The sequence below is a fragment of the Siphateles boraxobius genome, unplaced genomic scaffold, assembly GCF_051911475.1.
Source record: "Siphateles boraxobius isolate OS27281-9 unplaced genomic scaffold, OSU_SipBor_1 128, whole genome shotgun sequence".
Classification (NCBI taxonomy): domain Eukaryota; kingdom Metazoa; phylum Chordata; class Actinopteri; order Cypriniformes; family Leuciscidae; genus Siphateles; species Siphateles boraxobius.
The window spans coordinates 76,297-92,372 of NW_027508731.1; the positions used below are offsets into that span (position 1 = coordinate 76,297).

General features: G+C 41.3%; 1 protein-coding gene across 1 annotated transcript; it reads right to left on the reverse strand.

Annotated features, from left to right (window-relative positions):
- Positions 1–8,330: 8,330 nt before the first annotated feature.
- On the reverse strand, positions 8,331–15,237 carry LOC143734335 (uncharacterized). Its single transcript, XM_077225200.1, has 2 exons — positions 15,183–15,237; positions 8,331–8,965 (listed from the first exon to the last, which is right to left on the reverse strand). The coding sequence occupies exons 1-2, from the start codon at positions 15,235–15,237 to the stop codon at positions 8,331–8,333; spliced, it is 690 nt and encodes a 229-aa protein (XP_077081315.1).
- Between the last annotated feature and the right edge of the window lie 839 nt (positions 15,238–16,076).

Below are 16,076 nucleotides of genomic sequence, written 5' to 3' on the forward strand. Positions count from 1 at the left end.
AATCTCGCAATAATTAGTATGTCAACCAGGTAATTCTCGCCTACTCTTTTATGAATACTGAGGATTCGAACGTACTTTTTTGCTCGCCTACTCTTTTTCCCATACTATATAGTAGGGAAGTATGCGGTTTGAAACGCAACCATCAACAGGTAAAGAACACGGAAACAATGAGAAGAGAGAAGATACTTCAACCTAAAAGTCCTACAAAAAAGACACCAAAATGGGATTGTGACAGCATTAATTCATGAGGAGTCACTTTTACGTCGGGAGAGAATTTTTTTAATATCCACATGCATATTTATTTCAGTGGTATTATTTTTAAATGGTAGTTTTCTATGTAACATCGGGGATGCAAAGCACATTAGTAAGGCCGCTGTTTGCAAAGTGGTAAGGAAAGTGTGCCTTGCTCTCATTCTCTTTCTGAGAGTTTTTGTGTTGTTTCCTGGGCACAAACCCATGAGATCCATCAAAGAGGAGTTTGAATATGTTGTTAATTTCTTTATTTTAAATGCAAAAAAATTCTCCCACAAGCAAAATTAGCTTAAAATCCTTTATGTTTTCCTTTTTTTCTTGTTGAATTTAACTTTCATTTAATCCCTCAGGCTTCTAAATATAAAAAAATTCATTTTTTATGTATTATGATGATTATTCAAAGATAATTAACATTGTCATTGTGCTTTTTTCCCCTGTGTATATACTCTCATACTATGATGTACGCAATCTCATGATATTTGTTTTATTTTTTTGTCTTTTTTTGTCTTTTTTTGTCATTATGATCGTTTATTGTTAAAGATACAACCATGGTTTATTTTCCTGATCTTGTATGTAACCATAAGTTCTGCAATATTAAAAAAAATTGATATGAGCGACAGATGTACTAACACATCATAGCATCGGTAACTCCACAACCTTACCTAGTGGCTGCGTTCCAAACCGCATACTCAATGAGTAGGTACTTAATTTCAATGAGTACTTACTTAACGAGCGCTAAAAGAGTAGGTACTTTATAGCCAAATCTTGTCGAGTATGAATGCGATCCGGACATCATCCGCCATGTTGACGCTATCATGTGATCTACGACGCGTTATCACAAGCGCAACAACTTAAAAGATGAACGACACTTTTAATTCATCTATCTGTAAATATCTTGATATTGATGAAACTTGCTCATTTTGTGGTATTGTTGAAGAAACAGCTGCCAATTTATTTTGTGAATACATTTAGGGTTGATTTAAGTTGTTATATTTTAAACCCTACTAATGTGACCCACAGTTCCTTATAACGATTTTTTTTAAGAAACCCCAAAATCGTCATCTCTTGAATATGTTGTTAATTCCTTTATTTTATACCCAAAACGTTTCTCCTTTAAGTGTTCCTCTTTTATTGATGAATTTACCTCTCGTTTCATCCCTCAGACTTATAACAACAAAACTATTTTTTAATGTATTATGAAGAACTATTTAAAGATATTTAGCCTTGTTATTGTTCTTTTTTCCTGTGTATAAATATCATATTATGATGTACACAAACCAATGATCTTTATGTTTTCTGTTTTGTCATTATGATTGTTCATTGTTAGATACTACTAGTATCTTTCCATTATCTTTATGTAATAAGTTTAAGTTTAAATTATATGAGCGACAGGTGCACTAACACTTCATAACATCAGTAACTCGACAGCACAACCTAGAACAGTTTTCCTCTGCGTTTGTAATGTCTGCACAAGGAGACGGGCCGCTGCTCGAAGATCTCCTTTGGAGAAAACTGTTGATTTATACTCGAAAAATGTAAGTATCGCTCCTTAAAAATGTATATTACCTCAGAATGAATTGCATTGTTAGCCCACCCAAAAACTTAAACAAAATAATATTAAATGCTAACCAATACTTAATTATATTACTTTTTTATATATACTAAAAATCTCATCCATGGCACCGTTTCCAGGATTCAGCTCTGAGCTCCTCGTCCTCAGTGCACACACCAGTCTGAATAAAAACATGTTTAGTTACTTTATAGATTTGTTTATTTACCTTATTTACAGCACATTTGTCTAATGTCAACTGTGTTGACAACAGTGAATTAACATTATCCTATAATAATGCCACACATACATCACTCAGATGTCTTTTTCATGTTGTGATGTGCTCATCTGCAATATGTCAATACTTACAATATTTTTCTTTCAGATGTAAATAGACATTTTAAATAAGCGTGTTTAAGATGTATATGGTAATGTAAATCCACTTTAGAGACGTTACGTGTGCTTAGAGCTCCCCTGTTAGCTAGCTATACAAAACATGTTTTTACAGCAAAATCACAGCTATACTATACTGTCTAACTACTTTACACCTTCAACAGTTAAAACGTTTACTCTATAGTAGTTTAACACATAAGGAACCGTGTTTCCTCGGGCCGGAAGCAGTAAGCCATCCGGGAACTCCTCCCCTACTCTTTTATGAATACTGATGTTTAGAACGTACTGCTTCCTTTACGTACTGTTTTCGCTTACTATATAGTAGGAAAGTAGGCATATTCGAACGCACTTAAGTCCGAATCTCGCGATAATTGGTACGTCACCCAGGTAATTCTCACCTTCTCTTTTGGATTCATACATACTTTTTCGCTCGCCTACTCTTTTTCCCATACTAAATAGTAGCGAAGTATGCGGCTTGGAATGCAGCCTCTGTGGTTTTCTTCTTCTTCTTCTTCTTCTTCTTCTGATTAATGGCAGATCATATCTTTACGATATATACCGCCACCTACTGGACTACTACACAGGAGTGTGTAAAAAGGACGTTGGCAGATGATACATCAAATCATCAAATCATTAACAAATAAAAAAAACAGTTAAACCTTAAACCTGTAACGCTGGTAATGTGGTGTGGTAGAAGCACGGGAAGGAGGCTGGATCCAAACGCAGTGTACAGGCTTTATTTAGACAAACTACAAACTTAGACAAAGACTCAGACTGGAATACGGGACTCAGAATCAGAAGTGACCAACGTTGACATCAAACATTCAACAACTCACAAAGACAGGGCAGGAACACAGGGCTTAAATAATCAAGGACAAACGAGCTAACAAGGGGGCGTCGAGAATAACGAGAAACACCTGGGAGAAGTAAAAGACAGGTCAGGGAATCACTGAACATGAAAAGACAAGAGGCCAGGGTGGAGCAAGACGAAGCGGAGGCCAGGGCGGAGCAAGAGGAAGCTGAGGCCAGGGCGGAGCAAGACGAAGCGGAGGCCAGGGCGGAGCAAGACGCAGCGGAGGCCAGGGCGGAGCAGGATGAGGCGAAGCCCAGGGCAGAGCAGGATGAGGCGAAGGCCAGGGTGGTGAAGCCCCTGCAGACGACCATGGCGGCGCAGCCTTCATGGTCTCCTCACCGGACCCTTGGCCCCCCCCAAAAAAATACTTGGGGAAATCCACGGGTTTAGGAAAGGCCTCCCGGAGCTCAAAGGGCGCAGGCAGGGCGAGGCACAGAGGCGGGGCTGGCAGGGCGAGAAGTCTGGGTACGCTCACTGGAGCCTGAGTAGCCGAGCGAGTCCTCCTTCTCCTTCTGCGACGGCGCTTCACTGGGCTTGACTCGGTAGACTCACTTGACTCACTTGACTCGGTAGACTCACTTGACTCACTTGACAATGCACTTGACTCACTTGACGATGCACTTGACTCACTTGACGATGCACTTGACTCACTGGACAATGCACTTGACGATGCACTTGATGTACTGAACGATGCACTCGACTCACTGGATTCACTTGAGTCGGCATTTGACTCACTGGATTCGGCAGGGGTCACATGAGGCGCAGACTCGGCGGGGTAGACGAGAAGTGCGGGCTCGTCTGGGCTCACGTGAAGCTCAGGTTCGTCAAGGCAGACGTTAAACTCAGGTCCGTCAAGGCTGACGGAAGCTCGGGTTCGTCAGGGCTGACGAGGAGCGCGGGCTCGGCTGGACTGTCGCGAGGTGCAGGCTCGTCAGGGCTCACGTGAAATGCATGCTCGTAGGGGCTCACGTGAAATGCATGCTCGTCGGGGCTCATGTGAAATGCATGCTCGTCGGGGCTCACGTGAAATGCATGCTCGTTGGGGCTCACGTGAAATGCATGCTCGTCGGGGCTAACGTGAAGCTCGGGTTCTTCGAGGCTGACGTGAAGCACCGGTTCGCGTACCTTTGGACGGACTGGCCCTCTTGCAATAACGTCGACAGGTATTCTCCCAGAGCCCGGTTGCTGACAACTGCTGGATCCCTTTCGTGGTGAGTTGTTCTGTAACACTGGTAATGTGGTGCGGTAGAAGCACGGGAAGGAGGCTGGATCCAAACGCAGTGTACAGGCTTTATTTAGACAAACTACAAACTTAGACAAAGACTCAGACTGGAATACAGGACTCAGAATCAGAAGTGACCAACGTTGACATCAAACATTCAACAACTCACAAAGAAAGGGCAGGAACACAGGGCTTAAATAATCAAGGACAAACGAGCTAACAAGGGGGCGTCGGGAATAACGAGAAACACCTGGGAGAAGTAAAAGACAGGTCAGGGAATCACTGAACATGAAAAAACAAGACACAAAACCCACATCATGACAAAACCAGTATTATTAAGATATATAATTTAATATTTGTTTCTTTGTCCCTGCATTCCTTGCTCCTGTAAAATATAATGAATATCATTTTCTGCATCAGCGTCTTTCCATTTCTGTCTGAGTTTGTCAAATTTCTGACATTTAAATAACACATGTGTTAAATAACACATCCTAAAAGACTTTATATTCAAAGCATATGCCATTACTTTTACCTATTAAGGATAAAGTGGAATTAAGGCCTGTGTGGCCCAACCTCAATCTGGTTATCATACCTTCTTCGTGCCAATTAAGACCCAATGAGGTGATTCTTTTCCCTCCAACACAGTTCTGGTCAAGTCAAGTCAAGTCATCCTCATTTATATAGCGCTTTTAACAATGTAGATTGTTTCAAAGCAGCTTTACAGAGATAAACATATAATTGAAGGTAACAGAGATTGGTTTGGTTTTTTAGTGGTTCTTGAAAAATGTTTTTTCCAGCTAAAGTTAGTTTTTTATTGATTCACTTCCGTCTAAATGATCATTTGTTATTAAATTAGGGGCCGCTAAGACGACACCGTTCTCTCTAAACAGACTTTAAACGTGAACCTGTGATAGACGGTGATGGCATTCACATGCGTATTAAGAATTGATTCTATAGTTATGTGCGTTTGAATATATGTGCATAGGTTTGTAATTCCTTACAAACCATGCCTAAACAAACTGCTTGTCTTGTCTATAAATTTTTATGCAGAATTTTATTTTATCTTATCACTTCGGGTAGGTACGCGAACCGAAAAATTCCACAACGCTTTATCTGTAGAGTGGTATAGGGATCCTCCATAGGGAGAGGCTAGTTGGCACTTCAGCACTGCATTGTCATCGGGTCCAGGCGAAAGTCCTTCGTCAGATCTGGAAACGGCCTGGATCCGGCAGGCTGCGGGAACAAAGACACTAAAATTAGCGTAGATGCCATTCTTCTTATGATGTAACGAGTACATCAGGATTAAAGGGAAGTGTTCCCAGTTCCGGCTGACCTAATCTAAGCAGCCTAATATTGAATTATAGAAGTCTATAGAGTGTTATGTGAATGCTAGGTCAAAGAGATGTGTTTTTAGTCTAGCTTTGAACTGACAGACTGTGTCTGCTTCCCGGACAATGTTAGGAAGACTGTTCCAGAGTTTTGGTGCTAAATAGGAAAAGGATCTACCGCCAGCAGTCGATTTAGATATTCTAGGTATTATCAACTGGCCGAAGTTTTGAGATCGCAATAGACGTGCAGGACTATAATGCGTTAAGAGCTCGCTTAAGTACTGGGGAGCTAAACCATTTAGTGCTTTGTAAGTAATCAGCAATATTTTAAAATGTATACGATGTTTAAAAGGAAACCAATACAGAACCGGGCTAATATGGTCGTACTTCCTGGTTCTGGTAAGAACTGTAGCGGCTGCGTTTTGAACTAGCTGTAGTTTGTTTATTAAGCGTGCAGGGCAACCATCCAGTAGAGCATTACAATAATCTAGCCTTGATGTCATGAACGCATGAACTAGTTGTTCCGCATTTGTCAATGAGAGCATATGACGTAATTTAGATATATTTTTAAGATGGAAAAATGCGGTTTTACAGACACTAGACACGTGACTTTCAAATGAAAGATTGGTATCAAAGAACACACACACACACACCCAGGTTCCTAACTAACGACGAAGACTTAATGCAATTCCACTAATGCCAACTTAGTTTTGTAGTCTATTTAAGAGATTGTTGTGGTCAATGGTGTCAAATGCAGCACTAAGATCAAGTAACACTAATAGAGAGATGGAACCACGATCGGATGATAAGAGCGAATCATTTGTGAGAGCTGTCTCAGTGCTATGGTGCGGTCTAAATCCTGACTGGAAATCCTCACAGACACCATTTCTTTTAAGAAAGGAACACAGTTGTGAGGATACTGCCTTTTCTAGTATCTTTGACAGAAAAGGTAGATTTGAGATCGGCCTGTAATTGACTAATTCAGTAGGATCAAGTTGCGTTTTTTTAACAAGCGGTTTAATCATAGCCAGCTTAAAGGTTTTTGGTACGTATCCTAGAGACAAAGACGAATTAATGATGTTCAGAAGAGGATCTATGACTTCTGGAAGCATCTTTTTCAGTAGTTTAGTCGGTATAGGGTCTAACATACATGTTGTCGATTTAGATGAATTAACGAGTTTGCAAAATTCTTCCTCTCCTATGGCAACAAATGAATCAAATATTACCTCAGGGAGACTATAATGCACTCCCTGATGCGATACTGTAGTAGACGGTTGCATAGTTATAATTTTGTCCCTAATATTATCAATCTTATAAGTGAAGTTCATAAAGTCATTACTGCTGTGTTTCTTGGAAACTTCTGGGCTTGAAGCTTTCTTTTTCGTTAATGTAGCCACTTTTTCAAATATTTGTTTTCTTTTTATTTTATTTTGATAGGGTTGAAAAATAAGCAGATCTAGCAGCTTTTAAAGCCTCTCTGTGAGCAATCGAGCTCTCCTTCCATGAAATCCGAAATACCTCTTGTTTTGTTTTCTTCCAGTTGCGCTCCATTTTTCTGGCTGCTCTCTTAAGGGCCCGGGTGTGCTCGTTGTACCACGGCGTTGGACTATTTTCTTTAATCTTCTTTAAGCACAACGGAGCAACTGTGTCTAAAGTGCTGGAAAGGAGAGAGTTAAAAGTTTCTGTTGCAATATCAAGTTCTTCTAAGCTATCTGGGATGCTGAGATGATGAAACTGATTAGGAAGATTATTGATAAAGCAATCTTTAGTGGCAGAAGTGATAGGTATAACATACTTGTAACACGGAGTCGGCTTTGCAGCCTTGGCTAAATGTAATTTACATGAGACTAGATAATGATCTGAGATGTCGTCGCTCTGCTGCAGAATTTCAACAGCATCAACATTGATTCCATGTGATAATATTAGATCTAGAGTATGATTACGACAATGAGTAGGTCCTGACACGTGTTGTCTAACTCCAATAGAGTTAAGAATGTCTTTTAATGCCAATCCCATTGCATCTTTTCCATTATCTACATGTATATTAAAATCACCAACAATTAGGACTTTATCTGCAGTCAATACTAATTCTGATAGAAAGTCAGCAAATTCTTTGATAAAATCTTTATGGTCCCCTGGTGGCCTGTAGACAGTTGCCAGCAGAATTCTCAAAGTTGATTTACCGTTTACATTATATATTTTTACATTAAGCACCAACACTTCAAAAGAAGTATATTTAAAACTAGATTTTTTTGTGGTTTTGAAAATATTACTATAAATTACAGCAACACCTCCCCCTTTGCCTTTCAGGCGAGGTTCATGTTTATAACAGTAATCATGGTGGGTGGACTCATTTAAAGTAATGTAATCGTCTGGTTTTAGCCAGGTTTCTGTCATACACAGCACATCTAGGTTATAATCTGAAATCATATCATTAACTATGAGCGCTTTTGAAGTAAGGGATCGAATATTCAGCAACCCAAGCTTTATCGTTTGCTCATCTGTATTATATCTATTTTTTATTTGTTGAATATCAATTACATTTTTAACCTTAGATCGGTTTGGACGTTTTTTGGATTTCCAAATTCGGGGAACAGACATAGTCTCTATATGATGAAATCTAGGTGAAAGAGGCTCTATGTGATGGGATTTATCTGACCTTGGTGAAGCGAGGCCGCTAGCAGACGGTCGGTTTAGCCAGTTTGTCTGCTTCCTGACCTGATCCCCAGATTGTCATGTTTTGTCTCTAAGACTATGAGCCAAATTACTAGAGAGAAGAGCAGCACCATCCCAGGAGGGATGAATACCATCTCTTTTCAACAGGTCAGGTTTGCCCCAAAAACTTTTCCAATTGTCTATGAATTCTATATTATTTTGCGGACACCACATAGACAGCCAGCCATTGAAGGATGACAATCTGCTAACTATCTCATCACTCCTTCGAACAGGAAGGGGGCCAGAGCAAATTACAGTGCCTGACATCGTACTTGCGAGTTCAAACACCTCTTTAATATTAATTTTGGTGATCTCCGACTGGCGGAGTCGAACATCATTAGTGCCGACGTGAATAACAATCTTAGAGAATTTACGATTAGCATTACCAAGCACTTTTAAATTTGCTTTGATGTCAGGCGCTCTGGCTCCCGGCAAACATGTGACTATGTTGGCTGGTGTCCCTATTTTCACGTTCCGTGTAATAGAATCGCCAATTACCAGGGCACAATCAACAGAATTCTCAGTGGGTGTTTCACTGAGTGGGGCAAATCGATTTGTTATGGTAATCGGAACAGAAGAGTGTTTTTTTGATCCGCGACTAGAGCGATCCCTCACCGTCACCCATTTGCCTTGCTGCACAGGCAATAATTCAGCTTGAACCGAATCATGTAAAGAGTTCACTATGCTAGGCGCATCCAAAATAGAATCGAAAGCTCTAGCACACTTACTATCCTCAATTAAAGTTTGGATGAATGTTTCTAATTCTGAAATCTTCTCCGTCAGCCTGACTGTTTCCTTGCATTTATCACATATAAACCCTATATTGCCGACGGGGAAGGCTATGCTAAACATGTAACATGAAGTGCAGGGGACAATAACAGGACAAGACATTACTCACCGTGTTTGTTGACTGATTCTTACTCACCTGGGCTTTTTATGAACTCAGAGGCGCGGGCGCGCGAGAGAAAAACAAATAAATAACTGAGTGCACGGGTGGCGCTTTAACAGGCTGGCGAGTTACTAGCGTATTGTGCTAACAATAACGGAAGCTAGCGATGTCAGGTTAATCTGAGATGTTGTCTAAGCTGTATTTAGTAGTATAAACAACTAGAAATGGTAGTAAATGATGGTTCAAAACAGAAAGAAATACAAAGCTAATACGAGGCTTAGACGGAGCTTACAGCCTTGAAGCAAACAAAACACAGCAGGCAGCTAGGCAGACAGGAGCAATCGATCAGGATCAGGAACAGGTTCCTATGATAATGTCTGGCATTACTCTCTAACTCCCATTCATCTTGCCACCTTAGTATAATCTGTGATTTAACTAAAGCTTTAGCATCTCCTTTACCCAATGGAATGTGAATTTGTACTTGGTCTAATTCCAGAGCTTTTTTAGCTAACTTATCTGCAATTTCATTGCCATCAATTCCATAATGGCCTGGAATCCAACAGAACTGTACCACTAATCCAAGGCTTATAAGATTTAAAAGAAGATGCTTTACTTCTAAATACCAAATCTTCACGTATTGCATTATCTGTTATAAAACTTTGTAATACTGCCATAGAGTCAGTACATATAACAGATCTCAGAGGTTTAGTCTCTTCAACCCACCTAAGGGCAGTAATCCAGCTCTCCAGCTATTGTGTTGTTTTTGTTCGTTTGTCCTGTGTTTAGTCATTATTTTCCTATCAGTTTCACCAAAGACGAACTACTGGACATTAGGAAACACAGACCAGAAAACTTCTATACAGTTTTTGACTATTCAGACGTTTTGCTGGACATTCTCGTCGGAGGTGCAGCATTGTTGTTCAAAGGCGCGGTCAGACGAGAACGCGGGAAGCGTGCCGGCGCGCTGGTTAAACTCCGCGAGCGCGGCCTGCGCACTGCACTCCCCAGCATTCATCTTGCGAACCTCCAATCCCTTCCTAACAAAATGGACGAACTACTTCTGCTCACAAGGATTAACAAGGATTTTTCTAACTCTGCTGCTCTGTGCTTCACTGAAACCTGGCTGAGTGAAGCCATACCGGACAACGCAATACATCTGCCGGGCTTCCAGCTGTTCCGAGCGGATCGCATCGCGGAGCTAACGGGGAAAACGAGAGGTGGTGGATTGTGTTTCTACATTAACGAAAATTGGTGTTCAGATGTAACAACACTGAACAAGATGTGCTCTCCTAACTTAGAGACCCATTTCATTAATTGCAAACCTTTCTACTCGCCACGGGAGTTTTCCTCTTTCATTCTCGTGAATATTTACATCCCTCCAGACGCGTGCGTGAGCGCGGCGCTACAACAGCTGGCTGAAGAAATATCTGAAACGGAACAAAGGCACCCGGACTCTTTTCTAATAATTATTGGGGATTTTAACAAAGCAAATCTTTCCCGTGAACTACCAAAATACAGACAGCACGTTACATGTCCCACCAGAGACAGTAATATACTGGACCACTGTTACACCACAATAAGGAATGCGTATCACTCCGTTTCACGAGCAGCTTTAGGACTCTCTGATCACTGTTTGGTTCATCTTATTCCGACCTACAGGCAGAAACTGAAATCAGCTAAACCTGTGTTAAGGACTGTTAAAAGATGGACTAATGAAGCAGAGCAGGATCTACAGGCCTGCTTTGATTGCACTGATTGGACTGTTTTTGAAGCTGCTACCACCGATCTGGATGAGCTCACAGATACTGTAACATCATATATAAGTTTCTGTGAGGATACATGCATTCCTACCAGGACATTCTTATCATTTACTAATGATAAACCATGGTTTACTGGGAAACTCAAACACCTTCGTCATGCCAAAGAGGATGCTTACAGAAGTGGGGATAAAATCTTGTATAACCAGGCCAGAAACAGACTGACAAAGGAGATCAGAGTTGCTAAAAGGAACTACTCTGAAAAACTGAAAAACCAGTTTTCAGCCAACGACCCATCATCAGTCTGGAATGGCCTGAGGAACATCACCAACTACAAGTCACCATCCCCCCGATCTGTGGACAATCAACACCTGGCTGACGATTTAAATTCATTTTACTGCAGGTTTGAAAAGCCCTCATTCACACCACACACCGGCTCAGACCTGCACTTCACACATTCACCATCTCCTCCTGCACTCCCATTACTCCCCCCTCCTGCCATCCAACCTGAGCTTAAGGTCTGTGTGGAGGACGTGAGCCGAGTCTTCAAAAAACAGAAGACTAGGAAAGCCTCAGGCCCAGACGGCATCTCATCTGCTTGTTTAAAAGCCTGCGCTGACCAACTGGCCCCGGTCTTCACACAGATCTTCAATAGATCACTGGAGCAGTGTGAAGTTCCCTGCTGCTTCAAACGCTCCACTATCATTCCTGTCCCCAAAAAACCCAAAATCACTGGACTTAATGACTACAGACCTGTCGCTCTCACGTCTCTGGTCATGAAATCGTTTGAAAGACTGGTGTTGGCCCACCTGAAGGACATCACTGGACCCCTGCTGGATCCCTTTCAGTTTGCTTACAGAGCAAACAGGTCTGTGGATGATGCAGTCAACATGGGACTGCATTATATCCTGCAACATCTCGACAGACCAGGGACTTATGCAAGGATCCTCTTTGTGGACTTCAGTTCGGCCTTCAATACCATCATGCCTGGTCTTCTCACAGCCAAACTGACCCAGCTCTCCATACCATCCTCGATCTGTCAGTGGATCACCAGCTTCCTGACGGACCGGCAGCAGCGAGTGAGACTGGGGAAACACACATCCAGGACTCTCACCACCAGCACTGGCGCCCCTCAAGGGTGCGTCCTCTCCCCACTGTTCTTCTCCCTGTACACTAATGACTGCACTTCTAAAGACCCCATTGTCAAGCTCCTGAAATTTGCCGACGACACCACAGTCATCGGTCTCATCCGGAACGGTGACGAGTCTGCTTACAGACTGGAGTTTGAACAGCTGGCTGTCTGGTGCAGTTACAACAACCTTGAGCTGAACACGCTCAAAACAGTCGAGATGATCGTGGACTTCAGGAGGAACAGCTCAGCACTCCCCCCACTCACCATCATGAACAGCACTGTGGAAGCAGTGGAGTCATTCAGGTTCCTGGGCACTAACATCTCTCAGGACCTGAAGTGGGACAATCACATTGACTCCATTGTGAAAAAAGCCCAGCAGAGACTGTACTTCCTTCGCCAGCTGAGGAAGTTCAACTTGCCACAGGAGCTGCTGATTCAGTTCTACTCAGCCGTCATTGAGTCTGTCTTATGCACATCCATCACTGTCTGGTTTGGTTCAGCTACCAAACTAGACATCAGGAGACTACAACGGACAGTCCGGACTGCGGAGAGGATCATTGGTGCCCCCCTGCCAAATCTCCAGGACCTGTACTCTTCCAGAGTGAGGAAGAGAGCAGGTAAAATCATCACAGACTCCACTCACCCTGGACACCTCCTGTTTGAACTGTTACCGTCAAGACGGAGACTCAGATCACTGGCCACAAGAACATCTCGGCACAGGAACAGTTTCTTCCCACAGGCCATTTCCCTTCTGAACAGTTAACACACCTCCCCAGGGATACGCCTTTAAGTGCAATACTCCCACTGTTAAGTGCAATATCCTACAACTCAGGTGATACTTATATGTAGATTTATTTATTTATAATATTCAAAACACTGTAAATCCAACTGTGATACTTTTATTCTCATATATTTATATTTTTATTCTTTATTCTTATAATTTGTAGTATTATGTTTCATGTTTCTTGTTGTATTTGTATAGTCCACTGGAAGCCTCAGCACCAAAACAAATTCCTTGTGTGTGCAAGCACACTTGGCAATAAAGCTCTTTCTATATCTATATTTCTATTTCTATATAATTATTGTAGTCATCTCTATTGAATATACTGATAAATGGTCACTCACTCTATACCCATATCTTTTTCCAAATTCTGGAATATAAATTCCAATACCACAATGACCCTTGGGTTCTTTAGAGCCATCTGTAAATATTTTCAAATATCCATAATATGAAGTATTTAAATAACTTAAGCAGGCTTCCATAAAACTTTGCTTAGTGTGATGCTCACCTTTTCCCGCTAATAAATCACTATTTACCTCTGGAACAGGAAGCAGCCATGGAGGAACACTACTTAAAGCTAATGCTGGGCCATACTTCAACTCTTTTAATGTCTTACAAGCTGAGCAATACATTATACAGCCATAATCAATAGTTGATCTTATCAATGCTTTATATACAGTATGTTCATCAGAGACAGCCTGTCAGCTCCCCAATTATGCCCAGTGACCATTCTCATAAGGTTAATTACCTTTTTACACTTTGTTTCAACATATTCAATGTGATATTTCCATGTAAGTTTGGCATCTAACCATATTCCTAGGTACTTCAATTTTTCACTTCTTTCAAGTTGCTGATTATAAAGCATAATTTTATAAGTTTCAGGGACTTTTTTCCTAGTAAAATAAACAACCTGTGACTTTGAGATAGAAAATTTAAAACCCCAATCAATTCCCCACTGTTCAAGTACATGAATGTCCTTTTGTGTCATGAATCAGCCTCCTTTCTCTCTATGCCCTTATTATTTACCCACGCACACACGCCCAGCTGTTTCTCATTATCTCAGCCTTCGCGCTGCATACACTGACTGTAGAGATCCACTTTCGCGACACGTCTGAAGCGCGGTGTCGCACGCCTCTCCACATTTGTAAGTTGATGGGCGTTCCTCAAGTTTACCGCTATGGGCGTGGTTTTGACCCAGCGGCCAGTCTAGAACAAAGGCCTCTCGAGAGACTACTTCTATTGGATAGACGCATCGCTTTGACGGATTCATTTGCATAAAGATGGGCATCGGCCAGCTTTTTGACGCGCAGCATTTTTCCAAATGAAGCGCCGCCTTCCCGGGATGCTTTGCGGGCGCGTTAAAGTCGCGTGACGTCACCCATAGGAATAAAGCGGAGTGCGGCGCGACTGAAGTTTCGCACGGACAAGTGGATCAGTACCGTTAGTCGCTCCCATTCATGGTTTTCCCCTTTCTCTCTTCTTGCAGCTGTTTCCCATAGTAATTAGCACTTACACTGATCCTGTCTCACCTGTGCTCGCTTCCTCTCTAATTTACTCGGCTACTTCAAGTCACTGTTTTCTCTGCTTCCTTGTCAGTTTATTGTTGTACGTTGAGCTTTCGCTTTGTCTCTTCGTTTGCAAGACCTACCAGTATTTTCTCTCACGAGATATACAGCGTCTTGTCCTGTCCTGTCCTGTCCTGTCCTGTCCTGTCCTGTCCTGTCGAGGTGTATATGATTTGTTTGGAGATTCATCATTGTTCTCTACCCAGTTCACCTGCTGTCTGAGGATTTCCCGCTAGCCTGCCACCTGTGAGTTTCCTGCACTGGGCTCGGGAAGAGTTTTCAGTTGCTGCTCGTCTCCTTGCCGGCGCTCAACCAACTATTGACTTGCACAGCTTTTTTTGTTGTTGCTTTGAACAGATCTGCGTCTTTCGACAGCTGTTTCTAGTTACAGAGAAATAAACTCTATTCCTGCATTACCTCTGCTTTTGGGTCCTCTGTTCAAGCCGTGACATTTTGAATCTTATCATTAACATATGAAAAGTTACGTCCTCTTCTTCAAATGACAGCATCATCTGCATATAGTAGACCTTCGTTACTATCTCCCAGTTTTTCATATATGTCATTAATCATTATGTTGAACAAGATAGGACTGATAACACTCCCCTGAGGAATTCCATTTTCAACAATAAACTCATCAGATACTACATCACCCACTTTGACCCTGATGGAACGTTGAGAGAGAAAGTCAAGTATATAATTATACATTTTCCCATTAATTCTCAATTTTCCTAATTTAATCAACAAACCTTCTCTCCACATAGTATCATAGGCTTTCTCAATATCCAGGAAAACTGCCGCCATTACTTCTTTCATTATTAAAGACTTTTCAATTTCATTGCATACTTTAACCAGAGCATCAGTTGTTGACTTACACCTCCTAAATCCAGTTTGATACCCTTTAATTGGATTTATGTATTCTAGAAAATAATTTAAACGTCCAACTATAATTTTTTCCATTAATTTTCCAAAATGTGAAGTGAGTGCAATAGGCCTATAGTTTCCTGGGTCACTTGAGTCTTTACCTGGTTTAGGAAATAATAATAATAATAATAATAAACTTTATTTTATAGAGCGCCTTTAAAAGCAGCTTCTCAAAGCGTTGTACATAAAATCACAATCTACCGGAAAAGACAAATAAAAGTTAATAAAAACAAAAGCAGCAACATTAATAATAAAAAATAGCTGTAAAGCGATCACGAAGAGACATCAGCAGTCAAATGCAAGTTTAAAAAAATGTGTCTTGAGAAGAGCTTTAAAAATGCCAAGAGTCTGTGGAAGAATTCTTGCCCATTTCCACATGCTTGGTTATTTACCTTCATTCCATACTTTGTTAAACAGCTTAAGAACTTTCTCCAATATATTATCAGGTAATTTCCTAAACATAGCATAACACAGGTTGTCCGTCCCTGACGCAGAGTATGCAGTATTACTCAATGCCCTTTTAAGTTCTGACATTAATTTCAGCATCCATAATAGACACATTTGACTCATTGGTATTTAAGATATTCCTATTTATTTTCAATACTTCTTCTTTCCTTTTCATATACCGCTCCTCCAGGTGGCTACCCTTGTGTATGTCTGCAAAAGCTCTAGCAAGCATATTGGCTTTTTGCATATCTGAGATTGCATGGGTCCCATCT

What these genes read in the sequence shown, in the direction of transcription:
- LOC143734335 (XM_077225200.1), bottom strand. Translation starts at nt 15,237, where the DNA reads ATGGCGGCAGTTTTCCTGGATATTGAGAAAGCCTATGATACTATGTGG. An exon ending in TGATACTATGTGGAGAGAAG is followed by an intron (nt 8,966 to 15,182) that starts GTTTGTTGATTA and finishes ATTCGGTTCAAG; the next exon opens with CTGAATTATTGCCTGTGCAG.